A 26,167-nucleotide genomic window follows, 5' to 3' on the forward strand; every position below is an offset into this window, starting at 1 on the left:
TTATCATAACATTTAAAGAAGTACAAAATTCAAGAATAGCTAAATTTAAATCTCAATATTACTCCAAGAAGAACAAGGAGGGCAGTTTCTTATAGGAATGCATGAACATTGTTTTATTAAACACTTCAAATATTTGGTGATTCAGAAATGAACCTCGCTGTGTTCACTGGTCATCCCCTGAAGTGATGAGTGTTCTTGTGTCCCTATCCTATTTTTTGACAATGAATCTCAGCTGACTCTCCCCATTTTCAATTTTTTTAAAAAAAGAAAATTGTAGCAAAATTATTCCTCTGGCAGAGGAGGATAGGAAGAAGTCAAGACGCCATGATATCTTGGCTTTTGAAAAGGGGATAACTTAGAAACAGGATAAAACAAAAGTTCCTACCATGGGGAACTACTTTACCCTGCAGTTCCAAAGAAAACTCTGCAACATTTTTGTTGCGCTGGCTCCTCTGCATTGAAAGTTGAACTAATTCACTTCTGAAACTGGTTGAGTAAGCTTTAATTGACTTTTATCTACTCCTAATTTTTTATATGTGAAAGGGCATATTACAATGGGAGCATAGACTTGTCCAGTTTGAAGCAACTCTAAAAAAAACCTATTTCATAATCTCCCAATGAATCTTGTTGCAGAAATTACTGCAGTTATGATGTACAATAGTACAATTTCAACTGGGTTCAGACAATGTCTAATCATGCTGGTTACTTAGACTTAGGCTGCTCTTTAATAGTGCTCTGGAAACGAAACAGTGGATAGTTTCTACCTTTTGAATCAGAGCATTTTTTAAAATGTGCTACTGCTAAATGTAGGTAACTGCAGTCTTCAGCTCCTTCAATGTGAACAGCCTTCTCCCATTTGCTTGGCCGAAGAGGCCAATGATTTCTTCCTTGCCTTGTTGAGATTGTTCTGTTCTGTATTCATAATCTGATCATTTAAAATGCTTTGGGTGGTTTAAAGCACTTCAAAAATGCAAAACAGAAAATGTATAATAGAAACAACTGGCAAAATGAAACAGCTTAAACTGATTTACAGGATGTAAGAACTTGCAAAACTATTTGCCTGACATTTGAAAAATGACACCTGAGTAGGTGCTTTGCTAACCTTTGTAGTGAAAGCATTCTCAGCATTCTGGGAAGGCCCTTTCCCCAGTAACTGCCAAGTACACAAGGTAGCGGTGATCACATAGGAATTTGGTTCAGTCTTTCAATATGCTCTTAATCCTTTTACTCCAGGGTGGAATAAATATGGGATGGAAGGGTGGAAAGAAAAACCAAGAATAAAAGAAACCGAATGAATGCAGTTCTGAGAAACATGAAAATGATGGAATTAATGAAATATTCTTTTCTAGCTTTTTCGAGGTACAATTTTATAAAAAGCCTGCAAAAAGTAAATTTCATAGTGAAATATACTTAGAGAAAAACTATATTAGGGACAATTAGAAACATGTTGATATTTTCCTTGTTAAAGCATACTGATTTGAAAGAAAGGGAAATGATTTCTCTTAAGATGTTGATCTTTTTTAAAGCCGGCTTATATAATCAATTTTTACCTTCTTTGTTATACTAACCCAATATTTTAGATTGTTTTAAGTTCATGTCATAAATTAAATATATGATATTAGGTTATGCCTTATATGAATTAAATGAATAGTACAACTTGAAATAGATGCAAAACTAAGTTTTGTTAGGGAGAGAGAAAAAGAGGGACCGAAAACTGAATATATCTTCTCTTTTGATGCCTGTTTTTTAATTCAGAAATTGATAAGCAGTTCTATAGTGTTTAGCAAACAGAAATACTAAGGACCCAGATGAGATCTTTCATGCAAAAAGGACAGAAGCATTTATTTTGTAGTGTCTTTAACAAAAAGGTCCTCAAACTTGACTTGTGTGCACTGTTACCTAGCAACATGTTATAAAGTCACTGAAGGAGTGAGATACATCTCTTAGATGAAAATCTAAACTTGGTAGATGTGTCAATGCCACACAAGGGACAGATGTTATGTTAAGGAAGAAATTAAAACCATTGATCAGAACAATGTGCATCTAAAATAACTTATGGAATTATGCATTGAACCAACGTGGCAATACTTAAACAGATCCCTTCCACAAAACAATGTTTTATTTAGTGGACTTAAGAGATTTACTAGCAATGTTTTAAAGGAAACATTTCCATTTATTATAAAATGAACAAACAAAAATATGAGTTAGGAGAAAGACTCTGGGGATAGTTCTCTGTCAGCTTTTTACAGAAAAGTAGTTGCTTTGGCCCAGATCAATGCACTGCAGTCTGCTCTGCAAATGAGCAAAATGGCAAGGGCAATTAAAGAAATGAAAAAGAAAAAAAATGCCACGGCCAAGTCAGATTGGGACAGTCTGTTTAGATTTGCTAAAAGCGTTGCTTGAGGAATCCACGAATGGGTCATTGATAGTTCTTGTCCCAAAGGATGTATGTCTTCTGTCAGTTTTGTGAGTAATTGGGACTCTGAAGGCAATTTCAGGCATAGCCATCCTGTAAGGTTCATAACTTTATAAAACACCAGATGTTGAAATACTGTTTTTTTTTTCTTCTATAAATGTCTATTAAATCTGTATTCAAGTATTGGAAGGTGAAAATCATCAATCTGTTATCTCTGTGCGTATGGTAATAAAGCTAACTTGATTGAGCTTGAGTACTAATATTGAAGATTCTTGTGAGCTGGACACCTCTCTTTTAATTTATGAAATAAAGATGTGTTGAATGAGATGGTCATAAATGCCTTTTAAAATATTTCAGCTATAACATCTAAGATATATTTATTGCTATCAATCAGCACAAGTGTTACTTTTGTTCTACTGGACAAAAGAGTAGAAAGGCTTTTTATTATTTTTGTAAGAATGTCAGGAATGGATGACAAGAAAAATTGGCAAATTATTTCAGTGTGCTATCTTTGTGTAGGAATAACCTGTATGGAGCTCTATTTTATTTTATTTATATGGATTTACTGTGGTTAGTATTGGGGATCTTCAGTATAAAAGTTCCAAGCACTCAGAAAAAACTAATACATGTACACACATAGATATAGATATACATATGCATACATACATACTCACTCACTCACTCCTTTTTTATGACCCTGTAGCCCCTGTTCAGGGTATAGTTAGCTAGCTAATTTGGAGCTATATATAAGAAGCTCTTAAAGTTGTAAATTGGATGAATTTCATGGTAATGAACCATTATCAGGTTCTAGAGCAGCTTTTTCTAACTCTATATATGATAGAGAATTGCCTTAGATTCAGGTCATTGCTTGGAAAGGAAGGACTATACAGGAAGTCTTCGACTAATAATAATTTTTTAGCAACTGTTCAAAGTTTTCACAGAACTGAAAAAGTGACTTATGACGAATTTTCATATTTATGACCATTGCAGCATTTCCATCCACAATCAAAGTCCAGGTATTTGGCAACCAGCATGTATTTATGATGGTTTTAGCATTTGGGGGTGTGTATGTCACATGATCACCATTTATGACCTTACCCAGTCAACTTCTGGCAAGGAAATTCAATGAGGTAATTCTAGATTTGCTTAATTGTCCACATGATTCATTTATCAACTGTGCTGGTTTGTTTAACAACTGCAGCAAGAAAAGTTGTAAAATTGGGTGCAATAACAACTGTTGTGCTTAGCAATGGAAGTTCCAACTGTGGTTATAAGTAGAGGCAGTATAGTCAAGGACGGGACAATAGAGCCAACAAATAGAGAATCTTCTGTAGTGTGCTTCATAACATATCAAATCATCAACTAATCAACTAGATTTCCAATAAAAACAAATGCTGTTAGAAGCATTATAACATTTAAACAGTTAAAACAATTCTAACGGAATAAGAAAAAATAAGAGAGGATACATTACAATCTCTATAAATTTAAAACACAATGTATATATAAAATTATATAATATTATAAGGCAACTTAAACAACAAATTCATTATGCAGAATAATATTGATAACTTTCCATTGCATTTTATAACGGGTCAGTTCAAAGCTCGAAAGTCTAGGATTTTACATCTGAGAAGGTTATTTGAAGTCACATATTTTCTTGTTTTCTTGGTTGCCCTCAGCCTAGCAAATTATCTCTTAACATAGTTTGCCACAGGAACCAAAGCCATGTGATTAGTTTATGCGAGTTAGACAAAGAAAGGAATACTAGGAAAAATACGTATTTTAATTTTTTTTTTAATTTAATGAAGATATTTTTAAAAGAAAAAAGAAAAGAAAAATATTGGAGAAATATATCAAATTTTGGGACCCCTCAACTTGATTTCATGGCATACGATTTCCCCAGTGGTTGCCCATGCTTTCTCTTGTGAACTGATAATAGCTTTCTCTTGTGAACTGATTTTGTATTCATGCATTTCCTTTCGCTGTTCCCCCCCCCTCTTTTCTAATAGCTGCAAATCAAAAAGAACCCTTGACACCTACATTTAAAGTGAAAGAAGAACCGAAAGATGAGGACAGTGCAAGCTCCACATTGTCTAAAACCAGTTATGGTTTTAGTCATGAACCTGAAGTATCTGCCCCAAGTATTCCTAAGGAGAATCCCAAACCACAAGAAGTGCCAGCAAATTTACTGCAACAGGATATGTCAGTCAAAGCAGCATCTGAACTTCTCATGAAATTATCAGGTAATTAGTTACTTGAACATTAATCAATGTGGTCGTTTATGTTTGATATGTTGTAGAAGTTTGGTTTATTTTTGAAAGGCATGAGTAAATTAATGAGTATATTCTTCGGAGTATAAGACGCTCCGGACTATAAGACGCACCTACCTTTTTTGGTGAGGAAAACTAGAAAAAGAAATCTGTCTCTGCCTCCCAGCAATCTTGCCTCCTTGCAGCAAACAGCAAATAGCTTGCTTTACTTTCATTTTCATTTTCAGCATAGCTTGATTAGCACAAGGAAAAAAAATCTTCTCCCAGCAATTTACCTTCTTGCAGCAATAGGCAATGGCAATCCCTGCAGCCTAAAAACAGCTGAGAGTCAGGGGGCCGATCCAAGGGACAATCAACTTGTGCTAATTAGGCTGTGCTGAAGCTGAAATGGGCTGTTTCTTCTTGCTGATTGCTGCAAGGAGGTAAATTGCTGGGAGGCAGAGGCCAAAGGGTGGGGGCCAGTGGGTGGGCAGGCTACATTCGGTGTATAAAACGCAAATTTTCACCCCCTTTTAGGGGGGGGGGAAAGGTGCATCTTATACTCCGAAAAATACAGCATGTAGTCATATAAAAGGAGGAACATCACCCTTATCCCTGCTATCCAGAAATCTCCCCTCCTTTTAACCCAGCAGTTTCATTGGCACTTAAGCCTGATACAGTAATGCTCACATAATTTAAATTTTCAGAGCCATTATTTCATTGGCTGAAAATTTTTTAATTTGTATGAAAGGTTGTGTACAAAATCTTTGCAAGTACAACAGAATTAAATAAGGTTGTTCCTACAGACACCAGTGTACTCCTACCTGGATGCCACAGACTGTTTACTCTTGATTTTTTATAAAAGCTTTTAAATAAAAAAATTACATGATCATACATAATTTGTGTCATGACCTGCAGCATGTACCTGGAAAAATAGATGATTGGGGAGGGTTGTACCATGTACTCAAATGCTTTGTTGTTCTATTTTACTTTGGTGGTTTATCTTCATTTTATAACCTTATCAGTACAGTTAAAAAGAAATTGGGGTGGGGGGGACTCACTTGGTATTTTTTTCAGGGATGTCATTCTGGATGCTTAGTAGTATACTAAGATAATTATATTTTATAAGTATGATAGACTTTATTCTTTATTGAAGACTTTATTCAGACTTCAAAATGTTCACAACCTGGAATAGAAAAGCTTACATTCTAGAATGTAGGTTCATATAATACTGCACAGACTATCATATATATTAATGACTTCTTTGTGTGAAGATGTTTATGTATCTATGTATCCAAAAGAGCACCATATACACACAAGGTAATAGTTTAAGAAGATATGCAGGAAAACCCATATTCTCTCGCAGCGCACTGAGAAGAGACGTGTCAGGTAAGACCAACGTCCTTTTTCAGAATTTGGTAATGGTGAGTTAAAAACCACATAGTAAGGATTGCATATGCTCAGTTGGAGGTCTTTTTAGGAGGGGAATCTAGAATTGAACATATTATGCTGAAAAAGATAGATTCCTCACTGGAATCCAAAAAACTGCTTCAGAAGAAACAGGATGTGCTCTGTTGAATATACCACTGGATGCAAGTGATTTCTTTTAAAAATTAGTTTTGAAATAGTGGAAAGGTCATAAAAAACTCTGAACTTTGATACTTGAAGTTATAATTGAAGTTATAATCTTCTATGGGAACTACTCCATCCCTGTATGTTTGTTATATAACTAGGTATTCTTGTTTTAAGTCATTAGTTAATTCATTTCAATCTAGAAGTTGGAAATAATAGTAGTAAAATTAGATAAATACTGCTTAATAATAGTTCAGAGTCCACATGCATTTGAATAAAGTTCCCCAATGCTGCCCATAGCCTTCTGTTTATTTGTCTGCTCTTTAAATGCACTGTGTATTCTATGTAATTATGCTATGATATTTGCAAACAGCTCACTTGGGTAGATAAACTACTCTTGTACAGATAGTGCTATATGCCTCCTAGGCTTTACAGAAATATTAGGTTGCACCCTATATAAAATATTCAGCATGTAATTATAGAAAATTGAGATTTTGATAACATTTTCTGCACCATACCTAGTGGCATAGAATTTGTTTTTCATTGAGAAAGCACATGTGTTTGTGGGTAATGTTCAGAATATAAATATAGAAGCATATAGTGTGAAGAAGAAAGCATACATTTTGAAGTCATGAATATTAAGTGCTTGTTTTTGCCAAGGAAGTTTTACTAATTCTTGTGCATTTAGTTAAAAAGTAATAAAGTAATCTTGCTTGGCTTCTAAGTAATAAAGTTTATTCTGATCACCCACAATTTAAGAAGAACTGGTTGAGGGTCCCGAATGACTGTTGAACAGAAATTTAATTCTAGGGATAATAATAAGTTCTGTAGTCATATGACTACATATTCTTTTTCTTTCTAAAATGCACTGGTTATAAAGGGAGATAGGGGACAAAGCTGCTTCTTAAACTATAATATTGAAGATGTAGATTGAAGAGAATTGGTTTCTATATATACCTGGCTCAGCAAGCAGTCCCTAATCCTTCACCACCAATACCCTTTATACAGAATTGGCCAGAGCATGAGTCAGCTGTGATCCACAGAGTTTTGTGCCAAAAACATAGCCATCATCTTGGCTATGTGGGAGAGGCAGTAATCAGCTGGATGGGAGAGGCAGTAATCAGAGTAAGCAGCCACCAGACCTTTTAAAAGAAATGAACCAGCCAGGCATAGAGGATTTTGTAGAATGCCTAGCCATGATTGATCCCACTGTGCAAAAAGAGAAGGAAGGAGCAGCATCACAGCATGTTTCCATGTCCTATAGAAACCAAGAAAGACAACAAGCATGAAATGAGTGTTGGTCCTACCTGAAACACCCTTTTTCAGCAGGAACGAGAGACTCCAGGCATGAGTATCACTCTGTCTTCTGCCTTTATGGACTGAGTTCAATCTTAAAGAGACGCCCGCCCTCCTTTGCACATGGCCCCAGATTCAACGATGTCCGACAAGGTTCCAGGATACTGCACCTGCAATGACACCCCCAGGACACCCTCAAGACCAGACCCCCATGTTAGGGTGGGGCTGGAATCTCTCGTTCCTGCTGAAAAAGGGTGTATCAGGTAGGACCAACACCCATTTTCCAGCTAGGAACTTGAAACTCCAGGCATGGGACTTACCAAAGCAGACAGTCTTCAAGGGTGGGAAGATGTCTGGTCATCCACTCCGGGCATCTCTAACACATGCTGCAGAACTCTCCGAGAAATGCTGCTTCTGCTGAGGCATAAGCATCAATCCTATAATGTTGGATGAACGGCGAAGGTGTTGACCACCTCGCCGCTCTGTAGATTTCTTCAACTGATGCTCTAGTAGCCCAGGCCACGCTAGAAGCCACATTGCGACTCGAATGAGCGGTCACTCCCCTGGATTGAAGGAGCAACTGAGCTTCATAAGCCCTGGCAATGATCGCTCTAATCAATCTGTCCACCGCTGAACTGGCAAGCTTCAGCCCCATAGTTGACAGCAAGAAGGCCACAAATAGAGCCTCTGACCTTCAAAGTGATCGTGTCCTCTTAATGTAGATCCTTAATGCCCGCCTGATGTCAAGCTTATGCCGGAGATTTTCTCTAGGATGAGATAGATTCGAGCAAAAATCTGGAAGTACTAATTCTTGTGGCCGATGGAACCAAGAATTAATTTTGGTCATGAAAGCCGGATCTAAACGTAAAACAACTCTATCCGAATGAAAGATACATAAGTCTTCCCTCACAGAAAGAGCAGCTAGCTCTGAAATGTATCTAGCCGATGTAATGGCCACGGGAAAAAAAGTCTTATATGTTAAGAAACTGAGGTGAACCTGCCTAAGCAGCTCAAAGGGTGCTGTAGACAATGCCTGTAACACTTTCTGGAGATTCCAGGTAGGATAACGGTGTACTACCTCCGGCCTCAAGTTAGTAGCCCCCCTGAGAAATCTCCTTAAGTCTAGATATTGTGCCACTGAAATTCTCCTCCTACACAATAATACCGATACTATAGCAGCAACCTGCCTACGAAGTGTTGCTGGCGCTAACCCCTTCTCTAAACATGCTTGCAGGAATTCCAGAAGCTGCTGCACTGTGACCTTGGTCGCCTGAATCCTCCACCCAGAGCACCATAAACTGAATGTTCACCAGGTGGAGTTATAAATGCATGTCGTGGACGGGCGTCTGGCAGCCTGCATTGTCTCTATCATGCTAGAAGAAAAATTCCGCCCTTCCAGCAATCACCGTTCAACCTCCACATGGTTAAGTGAAGCCATTGAGGGTCTGGATGACAAATGGGCCCCTGAGATAGGGAGATCTTGTTGGGTGGAATCTTCCAGGGTGGTGCGACCGACAGGCTCACCAGGTCCACCAACCACGGACGTCTTGGCCAATGTGGAGCCACCAGGATGAGTTCTGCTCTGAACTGTAGAGTCCGACTAATAACCTTCGGAAGGCGTGCCAGAGGAGGGAAGGCATATAATAGGCCCCTGGGCCAAGGACAATGAAGAGCATCTACTCCCTCTGCCCCCTGACATGGGAATTGAGCGAAAAAACGGGGTAGCTGGGCATTCATCTGTGAAGCGAAGAGATCGATGGTCAACTGATTGAAGCATCTCACAATCTCCTGGAATAATGCCGGATTCAGGCGCCATTCTGACTGATCTAAGGTTGCGCTGCTCAGCCAATCTGCCCATGTGTTGTCCTGTCCTGCCAAATGTTCCGCTTTGATGGACTTCAAATTGTGCTCCACCTAGCAACAAAGCCTCTCTGCCTCCTTTATGAGAGTCTGGGATCGTGTACCCCCCTGTCTGTTGATACGGGCTTTTACTGTAATGTTGTCTGTCATGAGGAGCACATGGCAGTTCACGAAATAGGGCTTGAATTCCTTGAGTGCCAAGCGGACTGCTCGCAACTCCAGCCAATTGATGCATTTCCGTGACTCCGCCCGTGACCGAACTCCCTGGGCCATCTGATTCTGACAATGAGCCCCCCATCCTACTAAACTGGCGTCTGTGATCACAGTGACCCACTCCTGTACTAGGAAGTAACATTCCCGTGACATCTGTCCGGACATCCACCAGCTCAGGGATTCTCTGACCATCCCCAGAACCCTGACCTTGGCCTGTGACGTTGCTCTTCCCGACCTCTGGAACGGTAACAAGAACAATTGCAGAGGCCTGACGTGAAACCTCGCCCAAGGGACAATCTCTATGTACAAAATCATTTTGCCTAACAGGGTGGAGAGCTGTGCTACAGGTACTCTGGGAGCAGAATGCACCTGTTCTACAAATTTCCTGATGTCTTCCAATCTGTCAGGAGACAGAAACACTTGGCCCTGTAATGTGTCTATGACAGCCCCCAGGTATATGAGTCAAGAAGTCGTGAGCCTGCAGACATTGGATCGTGATGTTCAGATCTGACTCCGACTGAGCTACAGATGTTGACTGTACCAAAATGTCGTCAAAGTAGGCCTGAAGACGAATTGGCATGGTTTTGAGGACTTCACCCAATGCCACCAGGATCTTTGTAAATATCCTGGGGGCAGAGGCTAGGCCAAACAGAAGGGCCCGGTACTGGAGATGCCTGCTGTCATAGTAAAACCTCAGGTACTGTCTGTGATCCCGATGAATCAGGATGTGCAGATACACCTCTGTGAGATCGATGGAGGTCAAGAAGTCCCCCCTCTGAACATTTGCCAAGATTGACCAGAGGGAGTGCATCTTGAACCTCTGATACCTCAAAAACTTGTTCAAGCCTTTCAGGTTGAGAATCAGTCGCAGTCCCTCTGAGGTTTTCTGTATGACAAACAGCATCGAATAATAACTGGTCCTCTGTTCTGATAATGAGATGGGCTCCACTGCCACTATGTCTATCAAATGCTGGATGGCTGTTTCCATAAACCTTCTTTTGGTTGCGTCTCTTGACTTTGGGCAACGAACAAAAACCCTTGGTGGAACCGTGAGAAATTCGAGCAATAGACCTGAAGTCTCCCTTACCCATGCATCTGTGGTGGATTTCTCCCACTGGTCTGCAAAAAGGCCGAGACGGCCACCAATGGGAGCTTCATGGCTCCAGTCAACAGGCTCTGCGAAAGGAACAATAGTTCCCTTCGCGAAAGGAGCGTTTGAGCTGTCCTGATTTGTTCCTATCTGTATGTCCCGCCCCTGACTGATGGAACTGCCCCGATTGACTATTTTCGTTCCCCATAGGGATGAAAATAAGACTTTCGATCCAGCGATGAAGGTCAGGTGTCCGCCTTACGTGATAGTGCTGGAAGAACCTTCTTCCTTTCCTTTGGCTCAGATAAAAGGGGATCTAAGGCTGACCCAAACAACTTGGACCCTCTAAATGGAACTGAGGCCAAATGCCATCTGTGCTTGGGATCTGCCTGCCAATTTCTTAACCATAAGAGTCTCCTAGCCTTCACAGTAGATGCGATGGTTCGTGCTCCAAATTTTGCTGAATTTAAGGTGGCATCAGCTGTATACTCCGCTGTTGCCCCTATCTTATTGAAATCCTGATGAGCTCTAAGGTCCAAAACTGGCACCCTATCCTGCATTTGCTTAACCTGGGGGCTCTGGTAAAGAAAGACGCTGCCATGGCTACTTTAACCCCCAGGCCACCGCCTGATGAGCCCACTTGAGACCCTGGTCTAGTTTATTGTCATCAGATTTTAGTACTTCTTCCGGCTCTGCCAAGGTGCCTGAGGATGAAGACAAGGCCACCACCGGTTCATCCACACCCGGAATATTCAGGAGCTCCATGAGAGCAGGTGTGGTGTTATAAAACCTCCTCTCATAAGAAGAGGTATTAGCATATGTCTCTGGCGAGTCCCACTGTTTCTTAATCATGTCCAAAAACAACTGAGGAGCCAGTATAATATCTGTCTCTGTGACCGGCTCCAAAAACAGTAGCTCTGCCGGGTCCTGCTCTAATCTAACCCCAGTCTGGTCCGAAGTACCCTGCTTTGTGGTGAACTTAGCCTTCATTAGTAAAGGCTTAAAAAGATGTGGCCGAAACAATCACTTAAATACAGGTTGGTCCAGCAGCAGACCTTCCTCAGATAACTCCTGATCCCAATGGTCAGTAGCCCCTGCTAATGAATCCTCTGAATCCGAAGAGGAAACTGAGACCTCAGATTCCAATTCTGACTGTGGCCCAGCTGGTCTAAGATCAGCAGAACTCTGGGTCTGCAATATCTCCACATTTCTCAGCTGTGATCTTTTGGACCATGTCTGACCAGCTGCTAAACCCCACTGCACTGCTTCTGCAATCCATTGCTGAACCATCGCTGGGATCTCAGCTTCCTTAATAGCTGCTTGCCCCACTGATTGAGGTGCCACTGATAGTGAAGGAGATAAACTATGTCTCTGTTCTCCTTCCTGCTCCCTTTCCAAAGGTGGAGGACACAATTCCCTAGTCAATAACAAACTGGTAGACGGCCCTGGTTCTGCTAGGCCCAAACCAGAATCTTGAGTAGGCTGTGGATTATCCAAATGCCTATGCTTTTCCGCTGCCTTTAGGCTCTTTTCCACCTGTTGTTCTAAGGCATTATGTAAGCGTTTCTCTGCCCTCTCCTGTGCTCTGGACGGGCGCGTGAGAGCCATTGCCTTGGCCTTGATCTTTGCTGCTACAGCCTTACTACCAGATTTTGTCCCGTGGCCACTTTTTGTGCTGCGGGTCGATCTTTTGTGAGAATGAGAACCTTCACTTCTCTCCATAATGGCAACACAAAAAACTGTGTTAAAGCTCTATTCCACCAGTATTACAAGGAACAATCTCCAACTGAGAAAGAGATGAAACAGCCTCACTTGATCAGTTGTAACCGATTATACGAGGCAAAATTCATAGTAGATCAGATCTGGGAACTGAACTAATCAAATCAGTCTCTGCAGTAAATCAAAGAGACTAATGAAGCCTGGGTAGTCCGAAACCGGCTGTACTATGACCACTCCGGTCAGCAAAGCGTGACCAGACCTCCTCTTCACCTCAGAGTAATTAGGACCCGGATCCGGGCTCCCCATTCTTCCCCTCTGAGGACTTAAGCTGCACTGGAGCGCCTGAGCCCTATGGCAGCTGCTGCTCCGTGCCTTAAAAGGGGGAAACAAAATGGCCACCACATCCGATGACCTCCTCAGCTCTGTTTTGGTGCTAAAAGACAAAAGTTCCTCCAGTCAGTGCTTCCATCCCCCGCCTTACTACTTACAATCTTGGAGGGTAGGTGGTGAAAGCACAAGGCAGTAATGTCCTCTCCTGAGTCCCCGCAGTCCACTGCCTGAATAGAGCCAACACGTGACTCGGTGCTCCTCAAAATGGCGGCCGTCTTCCTCAAGCCGCCAAACAGCTGAGATCCCCCAGCCCAACATCCTGCAAGCAGAAGCGAAAAACAATTTAGGGTGGGCACGGATGCAGCAAGGCCGAGGAAACCCCTCTCCGACGAACGTTGCACCTTTGGCATGCGTGCCCGATGTCAGCCGCCACCAACGCTGCACCGCCGCTACTCTTCTATCCACCTAAAATTATAAAACAAGGAAAGAGGGGAAAAAACTAAAAAGATATATATATATATATATATATATATATTCCTAAATTTTCACACTAAATCTAAGCAAGAGAAAACTCCAAATTCGTCCGAACGAGCTCAGGACTGAGTTGAATCTGGGGCCATGTGCAAAGGATGGTGTCTCTTTAAGATTGAACTCAGTCCATAGAGCCAGAAGACAGAGTGATATCCATGCCTGGAGTCTCGAGTTCCTAGCTGGAAAAAATGCACATGCTGCTTATACACTTGGTCTTTACATCTTTGTTCAACCACTCCTGCAAAGATTTAACCTTGCTAAGCAATTGGCTAAGATATCCCCTTGTTCACTATCCTCTTTTGTTGTAAGAACTAGAGGCAATGTATGTAATGGTGTTTGTTTTCAGGATGTAGCTTCTTTCCAGGGAGTCTGTGAGCTAAATCATCAAGTGTTCCTCTAGTGCACGAGTGTCAAAACTCACAGCATCACATTGCCGTCACATGACGTTTCACGATGTTTTCCCATTCGCGGAGTTGGAGTGGGCGTGGCTTGCATATGACGCATCTGGCCCGCGGGCCGCCAGTTTGACACTCCTGCTCTAGTGCAAAGTCATGCAGAGCTCTACATACAGCCAACTAGGTAACTCTGGGCCTGTCACTCATTCTCAATCCTATGAAGAAGGCAATAGCAGACCATTTCTGAAACTGTTGCAGAAAAAAACTGCACAGACTTGACTATGTTAGTAGCCAATAGTCAACACTGATATGAACATCCATATATTCCATCTCTCAATCCACCTACCCTACCTATGAAGGAAGTACCAAAAGTTAGACTAGTATATTGTATTAAAATGTTGCTGTAGAACATACTGTAGTAACTATTTGGGGTACTTTCTTTGTGAGTACCTTGGAAGGAGAAATGTTCTGCTTTAAAAGATTATATAATATTAAACTTGCACTACAAATTGTTGGGAGTTTAGTTTTCTTTAAAGTTTTTTTGTTTTGTTTTTTTGGGGGATAATTAGTCTGTGCCAAGCTTCTGGATTTCATTTGATTATTTAAATGCTTTTAAAATCTCAGCAGCTGTAAGTCCAGATGTTTTCTGTTTTTCAGGAAGTGTTTCCTTTCTCATTTCTTTTCATCTTTTTCCAATTGAACTACTATCACGAACTTCAATAGTTGGATTTGCTATTTCTAGGATTATTGGTCAGTAGCATCCCAGAGTCTAATAGTCTCACAAGAAAGGTTAGGTTAATGTCACATTTTCAAGCATTTTTGATTGTGTGATTTTTTAAAATATTTACTTATTGAATTATTTATGTGATTATACTATTATGCTTGGAGTTCATGGTCGGACAAAAAGGAAAAATGCAGCATTCATTCTTTAATAAATTCCCCATATTTGTTAATTATTTCTTGAAAGATATTATGATTATTATATACGAAAATAAAAATCTAATACTGGAGCTGCATGCAAATGCAATTAAAGTTAAAGTTAAATAACGATATATATGAAAAAGGATATAAAAATATTGGAAATGCAGGGTAGGAAGAACAAACATTTCTTATGCAATTTTTTCATAGTATTTTTAAATAGTATTTTGCAGACAGTTACACAACTGTGAAACTACCAAAATCCATGATTCAAAGTTTGTAAAGTTAGTTGACTTCTGTCCAAATAAAATGAACTTAGTACGGGTAGTTCTCTACTCACAGTAATTCATTTGGTGACACTTCGAAGTTACAACATTACTGAAAAAAGTCCTTATGACTGTTTTTCACACGTACAATTGTTGCAGCATTCCCATGCTCACATAGATCAGAATTTGGGTGCTTGACAACTGGCATTTATTTATGAAGGTTGCTGTGTCTCAGGATTATGTGATCATCTTTTACAATCTTTTGACAAGCAAAGTCAATGGGGAAGCCACATTCACTTAACAATCGTGTTATTAATAACTGCAGTGATTCACTTAACAATTATGGCAAGAAAATTGTGGCTCAATTGTAATCGTAAATCGAAGACTACCTGTAGCAAAGAAAGATTTCAAGATACTATATTAGTCATGTGGCCAATATGATATAGCGGAGTGCTGTTTCCATCCCACTGCAGTGATACCTATTTACCTACTCACATTTACATATTTTTAAACTGCTAGGTGGGCAGGAGCCAGGCAAAGACAAGTGCTCACTTCAGGTCTCAAACTTGGGCTGTCACTGATAAGTCGCACATCTTAATCGCTGAGCCATTTTTATTACTTCGCTCTACAGCAAGAGGGCGGCAAACAAATTTAATAAATAAATAAATAAAAACATTTAAAAATCTTCTAACCTCTGTAATTTATTTGCTTATTTATTAATTTTGAAGTTCATACAACAAAAAGAAAAATGCAGATATTAATTTATAATTTTAATTTATTTTTTTAATTTATAATTTTGATTAAACTCAGGATTTCTTAATATCTGGGTTTTATTTGTTTACGTTGTTTTCCACAATTTTTTTTTAAATTAAAAAATGCTAGTTTTTCATCTAAATAAGTTTATAAAAATTCACAGTACAATAAATTTTCTTTTGATACTTCATGATCACATACTTTGTCCTTTCCTTCAAAGCATATTCATGATCTTTGAAAGTTTGTAAGAAGAAGGGCACAAGTGATGTAACCTGTAATAAATGTCTTTATTTTTAAAATTTACCCATGATTAATTGAGGGTTAATAACACACCATCTGTAAGAAACAATAATACAAAATAACAATATGCACACGATGTCATGTGTATGTCTCTGATGCAAGTACATAAATTAGAGTGTTTGCATGATGTTTTTCCCCTGTGTACAGTGAATACATGAATTAATTACTGAGCATGCAATAATACTGTTCATTGCCTCAGCTATGTTTCAAATAAAGCATGGGTTTGATGTTGCCCCTTTCTGATATGGAAGAACATTCCAGTAAAACATTAAAAAATATTTTCTGTCAATATGGAAGGATCGATCTATCTATCTATCTATCTATCATTGTAAAATTGTTAAGGCTTCTGAATTCTGAATGCTATATTTTTGTAATCCAACAAAATGTGGAAGGCCAGAGACAGACAGTATTTCACATTTTCAGAGCACACTGAACATCTTAGTCAGTTTAATAAATACAATGCAGCTAGTTAGTATTTTTATCATAAATATTGCAAATGATGGATAATAATATTGTACAGTGTATGGAAGTGAGACGTGGAAGTTTTGGATTTTTATCTTAGAATTTAGCCATCATGTTATTTCAGAAAGACTCACAAGATCTAGACATAACAATCTTAGGAGAACGACAGTAGTACCTTGGTACTCATTGTTAATTGGTTCCAGGAGGTGCGATGAGTACCAAAAATAATGAGTATTTTTTCCCCATAAGGAATAATATAGTAAGTCACAAGGCAGCTGACACCGACAGATTCTAGTTTATGTGTTGAGTATCAAAGAAACAATGGGTACCAGATTTTTTTGTATCAAAATGATTGAGTACCACATTTAAACAGTTCCAAAGCAGTTGAGTACCAGGGTACCACTGTATAGAGAATTTTGACATTGTTTAGTGCAGGGGTGTCAAACTTGCGGCCCGTGGGCCAGATGTGTCATGTTCTGGCCACACCCACCCATTTTAGTGAAGGGTGGAAAAGTCACGATAGATCATGTGACGACAACATGATGATGCAAGTTTGACACCCCTGGTTTAGTGCAATGGAGTTTTGCAACAGAAGCAGCATGATCACCACCTATTTCAGCAATTTCCTGACATCAGAACATAGACAGATTGGTGCAGGGGGAAAAAATGTCCCTATTCTGATGCTCAAAGAAATTTTCATCAACAAAATACTGACTGTATCAGTGCATTTCTATAATTTCAGACAGACGTTTTTCCATAAGGCATAGTCCCTTTATGAAATGTTTTAACCATGAAGTGCCAAGGAATCTGCCACTCAGAAACTGTCAGCAATTTACAATGTTATAAACTAATTCAGTCAATGTTATAAATCAGATAATAAAAAGTATATTTATTGAAAATAGTTCTAGTAGCACTTGAATTTCCCCTAATCTAATTATGAACATGGAATGGAAAGAAGCATCAACTAATAATATAGAGATTAATTAATGAACCAGACAAAACTTTTTCATGAAAAAGAAACTAATATTCCAAGAGTATCTGGCACAGTTAAAGGAGGGATAGAAAAATCTACAGGGTCATTAATATTGCAGCTACTTTGGGTGGATTACCCTCTAAATTAAGACTGGTTCATTTCATATCTCTTACAGTAATTTCTCACCCATCCTGGGTGAGAAATTTAAAACTAATATTGTCAACTTCTATATCTGAAAGGTATTTGAAATTTATTAATAAAATACCTGTTGTGTTGATTTAAGCAATGTTTATATACAATGTTTAAACATGACCTGTTGATTGGAATTAGTTGAATTCATTCAAAGTCGACTAATGCTGTATAAGCTTATATATAATTGGTTGACATCATCTTTGGAAACAGACCATATAGATTCCATAAACAAACAATTCTGTTTTGAGTAAGTATTAATAGTAGTGAATCTGCAGTTTGATCTCAATATGTAAATAAAGCAACCTGGTGCTCCATTTCTGGAAGTTATCAAAATGGAGAAGGTTGCCATCACGACTCTGTTAAGAAGTTTGTGCTCTTATTCATATGAATCAGATATATGGGTAACTATCCTAATTTTCAAAAATAGCATAGTGCCTTAAATCCTGTGTTCAATCTTATGTTCATTTATTTGGGAATAAATCCAGTGCAACAGAGATTTGCTTCTGACTAGATAAATATAGGATTAAGCTGCCATTTCTTGAAATATGTTAATACAGTTAAATATTGCACTGTCTGTGCCCTAACTCCAGCAATGGCTATCAGTTGTAAAAGTTCCATGATTTTTTCAGAGAAGCACAAGTTTTTTCATGTGTCCATTTATTTTTACACAAACGCTTAAATCTATCTTTTTGTTCCTAACCTGTCAAATGAATCTTGCCTAGTATTTAGACAAGTCCATTTGATTTTCTTAAAATGTGTGCTTCCTGGGAGTACAAAGAAGTAATAAACCATAAGAAAGCAACTAGATTTCAAACAAGTTAAAAGGAAAATAAAATAGAGTTTTGACCAACTGCTGTTCTAACTGCAAGGGAATGTTCAACTGGTCATTTATTGTTTATAATCTTTGAAGATTACAAAATACATTGTTCCCCGATGTCTACTTAAAGAAGGTGAAAAAGCTTTTCTGCTTCACTTGACAAAGATTGTTCAGAAGAGGATGTACTACTAAACTAATCAAATAGAAATTCTGTGTGAAGTGAACAATCCTTTTGCAGGTGAAGTGAACTTTGAGCTCCTTAAGGAGGAAACAATCTTGGGCTTTCTGATGTCCTCACTAATAATGATAAATGCTGAGAAATTCAGGACAGAAGAAATGCAAAATCCCACAATGCCATAATTAGGATCAGTGAAAATGCACAAAATAATGGGCAAACTTACAAGGTTTCTAGATTTCTTCATCAGGCAGTGTTTTAAAAGCGAAGGAGATACTTGAATTCATATAGAAGTAATAAATGACTATATAATCTTTTCCTCATGTCTGCTTTGTTATTTTTTTTCAATAGTTACCATAGATCTAAAAGTTGCCTACAATTTTCTGGGTTTTTAATTGGACTTAATGGTGTTGATTCTGGAATCAGTTCAGATTACTATAATTTACTAGAAGAAAAAATGGTAAGAAATTAAAATAATTAAATATTACAGATAATCCTTGCGTTATAAACATTCCCTTAGTGAACTTTCTAAGTTATGTGATAAGCACGCCTTAGCGTTTACGAACAAGTCCTGAAATTATAAACATTGTAGCACCACAGCAGTTGTTCACTCTTACGAACAACCGCAGAGGCTCTGCAACATTTGCCCAGCCTATTCTCCCACCCTGGTGAGGTCTTCACAGGCACTTCACCTGTGGAGACTCACCTTGTGAAGATCTCCTCTCTGTCACAGTTTGCTTCATTGCTTCAGCCTTTTGGTGCATTCACAAATAACAGGCCTAACGTACTGTAAGATCAGTAGGGCAAGATCTTGTGCTACTGATCTTGTGTGATCTCACACTTTAGGCCTCTATTCTCTGAAAATTGAGGCCTGGACGTTTGCAAATGGAGGGAAAGCTTTGGTCCTTCAGGCCTTCCCTCTGTTTGCCATTTCATTGCTAAAGCATGTAGGGAGATTGTGTTTCTGTAGGCTTTGGCAGCCCTTTGCAAAAAGCCTTTGTCAGCAACAGTGGAGCTTGGGAGGAGCGGATGCCTCCCTCCAAAGCTCTCTTCCTACCGGCGAAGGCCTTTTGAAAAGGACTGCCGAACCTTAAAGGGACGCAATCCTCAAGCGCTTTGCCGACAAAAAAGGAGACCCAGAAGGCCATGCGTGAGCCTCTGGGCCTCCTTTTTTGTCACTGGAGGCCTCGTCAAGCAGATTTCCAATGAGAAAAGAGGCCTGGAAGGCCGCGTATGGGCCTCTGAGCTTCTAATTTGTCGCCAGAGGCCTCATCAAGCCCTTTGCTGATGAGAAAAGAGGAAGCAGGCAAAGAAACAGGCTGGAGAGGAGACAGATCTTCATAAAATAAGTCACCTAGCAAGGCAGGATATTTGTGGGTTGGGTGATGCCTTGGGTGGTCTTAAGCAGATGGCCTGTTCCATCACTAGGACCCCCATTGCCTTCCCCACCCCGAGTTACCTCATTCGCTTAACAAGCCACACATTTGATTATCAAATGTGTGGGCGAAAGCAGGGAGTGATCTCGTTCAAGGTATAAGATTCACTCCCACAAATCCTCGGCTTACGAATAGAATGGGCAGGCTCTATTACATTCGTAACTCAAGGACTACCTGTATAATGATTTTACTATAAAGGATATTGCTGAGAAAAATCTTTGGCAAAACTGAAACAAAAGGTTAAGGTGAAAAAGATACATTTTCCCATAATATATTTAAGATCAAGGATAGCAGTTGTTTGGCAGGCAGCACAGACTTTTCCTTTTCAAAAATATTGTACAGTGTAATCTTCCTTTTCATATGCATGTGACACTCATACAATGAATAACCTCTATTCAGCCTTTTTTGTAGTTAGCTCAGACAGTCAATAAATAAATTCTGATAACTTCCATGGGTGTGTGTGTGAGAGAAGGAAGTCTATTGAAAATAGAAATGTAATAATATATTGTGTATGTAACAATAAAATGCTGTTTTTATTTAGTATCATATCATATTGCAATTGACATCTGTTGACAATTAGCATTGCTATAAGTTATATTTTCTTTTTCCTGTTATTTACATAGATCTAATTACCTTGTTAGTAACCTATAGCTACCAAAGATTATGCCAAGGTAGGGGGTTGTATATGTGTGATTTATTCCTGGCAAAGAGTTAGAACAGAAAGTTTGTTTCAGGCATTTAATTTAATGTAACAGATCTTTCCATGACAATCATAGAAACCCAAAATAACATGAGCCTTAGAGAAAGTCAATATAATGATACCTAATCTCCTTCCTCCCATGTTGGATTTCGACCAGGTTTGAATGTCTGCTGAGCCATGAAACTCCCTGGATGACCTTGGGCCACTTGCCAAGTCTCATCCTAACCTTTTCAATGTCCAATTAAAAAAAAAGCTTTATTTCCTCAGATGATGTAAGACAGATGCATTATTAAAAATAATAGTAGATATATTGAACATTTATAATTCCTGATGTAGCTAAACTATTTTTAAAAGATATAAATATTTAACTGTCCAAATACCAAAAATAAAGCTATTTAGTTATACTACAGAGTGCAAAGAAAGATGGAAAGCAATGGATTCAACAGGCTGCATTGACATAAGTCCTACTGAAACAAATGGGTTTTGATGCAAAAAAACCCTATTTTATTTATGTATTCTCTGTATACATGGATGGTATGTGTGTTTGTGTAGTCAGCTTGCTGATGCAAAACCCTAACTTGTTATATTTGTCATAGTCAGCATTAAGTACATAAAAAAATAATGAATTTGCTATTTTCTGATCGGGTAGGTTTCTTCAGTTAGATGACATCCAATTGGAAATCTACATATAGTGTTTCAGGCTTTGCTTTGATTCTGGAGTGCTGCTTTTCTATGTACAGGTAACCCTCACCTTACAACCACAATTGAGGCCAAAATTATTTTACAACTTTTCTTGCCAAATTTATTAGGTGAATCACTGCAGTTTTTAAATTAGTAACAGGGTGGTTAAGTGAATCTGGCTTCCCCATTGACTTTGCTTGTCAGAAGGTCACAAAAGGTGATCCATGACCCTGGGACACTGCAACCGTCATAAATATGAACCACTTGCCAAGCATCCGAATGTAAATCACATGACCGTGGAGATGCTGCGATGGTTATAAGTGTGAAAAATGGTCATACATCACTTTTTTCATTGCTGTTGTAACTTTGAATGGTCACTAAGCGAACTGTTGTAAGTTGAGGACTACCTGTATTATTAAAATTTAGCAGACTCTGAATTAGGGTCTAGGACAACTCACAATGGCCAATTCACCATGACAACTTGCCACAGGACAACTCGCCATGGGACAATTCAACGCTGTATTAATCGTTTCCTTCAGATACTTTTATTATTGGTGACCTCCTTTTTGTTGAAATTATTGTAACTTTTGTATTTCTGGATTGACATTATTTTATTATTATTTGCGATAGGTTCTGTTGAAATTAATTTAACTTTTGTATTTTTTGAATTGTCCCACAACAAGTTGGCTGCAGTGATTTGTCCCATAGCAAGTTGGCTGCGGCAAGTTGGCTGCTGCAAATTGTCCCATTCCACTGAATTATGCCTCAATAGTTTCTGGAATTATGATTCTTTTTCAATAGGGCTTTATAGCCCTTTTTATTTTTTATTAACTCTGATATAATTTTGGATGAGTAATTATTTTTGGCCTTTTGTGCACACTGTATGTTAAAATGGGCAGTTTTGCACTCTGCATTGAGCCAGGGACCTGACCTGAGAATGACTCAATTTGCTGCTTGGTTTAAAGCATCCTTCTATTTGGAAGAAAAGATTTAAGATGTCAGACAAAAAGAATTGCCTATATAGAAATTTGTTACGGAGTTTTTTAGTCTACTCAAAGGTAGGACAGAATGGACTTCATCTGCAACTTTTACTGGCCACTTAATTCTCCTATTACTGATTAATTCAAGCTCTGTTATATTTCATTGTGCTCTCATAGTGGATTACTGTGGTTAGGGTTGAACCATTAGAATGTCAGAGGTTCGCAGTCATTACAGACCCCTTTAAATGTCTGAAATTTTCTAGAGTTTAGGACTGATTATCTTAGTCCAGTCAGGAACAGAAAGGTATAATTTCTTGAATTGTTTCTAGGCAGGGAAGGACCTATTCAAAATTTTATCATTCTGTTTATAAAGAACATCTAAAATAATACATGATGATGGATTGCATCCCTCAGTTAAAATGGAAATGGTATTAGTAATTTTCTTCATTTAATATTTAGACAGTTTGCAAGCTCCTTTTTGTTCCTACTCATCCACTGCCAATTCTTGCATTAAAGTCCTATGCTAAAATGATGGTACAAATTGGGAGGCTACTTTCCAGTTACATTCCAGTTCTACAGCTCCATCGAACTCATACCACTAGACAATGGCAGTCGTCATGAAATTAAATATTAACTATTATTCTAGAAATCCTATTATAACCCACAGTTTTATCACTAGAAAGTGAGGGAAGAAATCTAATTTGCATGGGTTCCAATTTCCATTTTCAAATTACTGGTGTGAATAAACTACTGGTACTTTGTGGAAATCCCAGATAGGTTATAGGAGGAGGTCATAGAATAGTCACTGCAAATATATTAAGTCTTTTTTTTTTTTTTTTTTTGCTCAGATTCATGTTTTTTGCATGAAGTAAGTTTTAAAAACTCTGTATCCTAATCTGCTTTCTCACCGGAAATGTTTCAAATATTCCAAATGAGGATTAATTTTAAAAAATATATATAATTAAATATATTACTATATAATTAAAATGTATAAAATAAATCCAAACAAGGATTAACAAATATAAAGTATTAATTAATAAAAAGGTTACACATATATCGTATCAGTTTGTAATCTGGTCACTGAGCACAGATATCAATTGGCTGGGATATGGGGATATGGGGATATTTTCACTCTATTACCCAGTACCTGCTCTTCTAGGTATCTGATGGTTGTCCGGTCTTGATCACATGAATAATTTCTACTCCTCCCCTCCTGTTTTTACAAGATTTTATGACAGATTAGACAACCTATGACCTATTCGGTATTTTTTTCAGAGATATTTCCTTACCTAAACAGAACGATCATGGGTGGGCAAAAGAGCAGTGAAGTGAGAGTGATTTTCAACTTCTTGTCGACTTCCCTATTGAATTTCCTTTTGAGAAGCTGGCCAGGAGCATCATTCATTCATTCATTCATTCCTCCCTCCCTCCCTTCGATTCTGTCATTCTTTCCAGTAATGTAATGCTCTGTACATGGGGCTGCTATTGCAGAGTATCTGGAAGCTTCAGCAGGTGCAGAATGCAGCAGTATGAGTAGTTATATATGTTTCTAGAAGAACACAGGTTATATCTCTGCTTCATGAGCTGTCTTGGTCACCAGTTGGTTTATGAGTCTAATTCAAGATGCTGGTTTTGACCTTTCAAGCCTTACAAGGCACGGGACTGGCTTATTTGAGGGACTTTGTCACCCCTGTTACATCTATCTGTCCAGCAAGTCTAGCAAAGACAAGTCCATGGTCCAAAACACAAAGACCTCAAGCCAAAATCCAATTCCAAGGTCTACAAGACAAAGTCCAATATCCAGAAACAGAATCGGGGGCAAAGTTCCAAGGCAAGGTACACGGTGGCTGCACAAATGTATGATCTGAAATGGAAGAATTGTTCTTAGTCTCACCCTGCACCGTTGGGATAAATCGCTGCCGCCTGGTGCAACTCATTAGGAGAGATGAGGCTGCCTCCTCACAAGTAGCCTCGCTGACCTCCATTGCACCTCTCCTTTCAGCCCTGTGTACCCCAGGATCTGGCAGAGGAGACAGTTCCCGCTCATCGGTTGCAGCTGTGCCCCTTCTCTGCCTTCTGTTTCTGGCTGGCCTTCCAAGCCTGGCTATAGCTGCATTTCTTCCTTCCCATTGTCAGCCAGCTGCTTGTCCAATCACTCCTCTGGCCTTCTAATGTTGTTGGTCTTTTCTAGTCTTCTTGCCCATCCCCTTTTGGTTCAGAGTCCCCTGCTTCTTGCAGTCATTCTGCCACACCCTCCTCCCAAGTTTCTGAAGCAGGCTTTTCCTTGTCATTTGAGCTCACTTCGAGGGCACCCATGACACCACCTGTATCTCAAGCAGAAAATAGTTTGGGGTTGAATATGTCTGAAAATATAATCTGTGGCCGTTGCCCATCATTGGCCCTACGTAGACCAAAGTAATTTCATACTAGAATCTATTTTTGTTCTAAAATACAGGATGATCCTGAACTTTTTTAACCTCCCTTTCAAAACAGCAGCGTGAATGTGTACCCTTTTGTCTGACTGCAGAGGAAATCAGTTCAGGAAGTTTGGAACAAAGCAGAAATGGTTCCAAAATGAGAATCAAACATGGGGGGAAGGGAGAGAAAGAAGAGAAGGAAATCATAAGGTTTTATTTTGGTGCACAAGGGCATCAGAAACAGAGTAATTATTTATACTCAAACCCAAGCTATAACAGATGAAAAAACTACCTGAATGAAACTGAAGGTCATGATGTAAACGGAACATTTACACAGAAATATTTCTAACACTAAAATAATTTCCAATGGTTTAAAATTCAATCACTATATTCTGGTAATTTTGAAGTTAAGAGTGCTATAAATATGCTGAAAGATCATTTTTTAAAATTAAATGTTTTATGACATCATCCTGAGAATTTCTGCTAAGAGGTAGTACAGGCATACAATTATCTACTCAGTAGAGTTGGAAGGGTCCATATTGGTAGTTGAGCATTTGCTAAATGCAGGAATTCAAATTAAATCTTCAGTAATCTGCACAGACATACTAAGTAATTCATTGCATATCTGCTTGAACACCTTTAGTGAATGAAAGCATATCTCCATTGCAATTAGTTGTAATGTCAAACTTTTTTTTTACTTTTTACAGTTATATCACACTGCTGACTCACATTTGTAATTGACGTAAGTTTTTTCACAAGTATTGCTGAGAAGCTAAAAAGTGGTCCTCTTATACTTTTGCTTGCCTGTTTCCTAATACATAATTTTGCATTTGTCTTATATGCAGAATTTGTGTAAATGTATAATTTGTTTTTAATTCTATTATTTTTGGTTTATTTCTATAATTTATGAAGATTTTGAATGTTATTTATTCCTTCTAAGATAGTAGCAATCCATTTTGGGCCATCTAAAAATTTGATAAGCATTGCCTTCCCCTCCTCAATCATGTCATGTTATTAATAGAAGTATTGACAAGAACAGGCCTCAAGGCCTAATATTATGGCATTCCTCTGGTCACCACATTTCAGTTGGATAAAAAAGCTATCCATGAGCATTCCTTGAATATGATTTTTAAGACAGCATATGTCTACTTAATTGTCATGCTATTCAGCTCACATTTAATAAGACATAGGTTCTTACAAATGTATCACTTTATGATGTTCTAAAATATTACATATATCCCGCCATCCTTTGAAGACCATGTACATCCCAAAAATACTGTGGCACACAACCGCCAAAACTTTGCCTGCAGCTGCTGTATGGCTTTGGTGATAGCATAGTGTACTAGAGCTACCTTTGCCTCACAAATTAGAATCAGAAGATAGCCAATCTGATATATATCTACTTAATGTGTTCTCTGCATGTATT

The 26,167-nt window shown here is 38.6% G+C and overlaps 2 protein-coding genes across 15 annotated transcripts in view; one reads left to right on the plus strand and one right to left on the minus strand.

The window, feature by feature from the left end:
* Nucleotides 1-26,167, plus strand: part of ZNF827 (zinc finger protein 827) — a 117,753-nt gene that overhangs the window by 46,822 nt on the left and 44,764 nt on the right. For all 14 annotated transcript variants that reach the window (XM_034442958.3, XM_087874542.1, XM_087874531.1 and 11 more), the window contains exon 5: nucleotides 4,426-4,659. In XM_034442958.3, coding sequence (XP_034298849.2) covers nucleotides 4,426-4,659 — 234 coding nt within the window. The remainder of the gene's footprint in view (nucleotides 1-4,425; nucleotides 4,660-26,167) is intronic.
* On the minus strand, nucleotides 7,956-15,598 carry LOC148112576 (uncharacterized). Its single transcript, XM_087874519.1, has one exon. The coding sequence runs from the start codon at nucleotides 12,416-12,418 to the stop codon at nucleotides 11,720-11,722; it is 699 nt and encodes a 232-aa protein (XP_087730645.1). The 5' UTR covers nucleotides 12,419-15,598; the 3' UTR covers nucleotides 7,956-11,719.

Source organism: Pantherophis guttatus, chromosome 8 (assembly GCF_059756535.1).
Source record: "Pantherophis guttatus breed Tessera chromosome 8, ASM5975653v1, whole genome shotgun sequence".
Lineage (NCBI taxonomy): Eukaryota > Metazoa > Chordata > Lepidosauria > Squamata > Colubridae > Pantherophis > Pantherophis guttatus.

Coding starts and splice junctions, on each gene's coding strand:
- LOC148112576 (XM_087874519.1), bottom strand. CDS start 12,418: ATGGAGAGAAGTGAAGGTTCTCATTCTCACAAAAGATCGACCCGCAGC.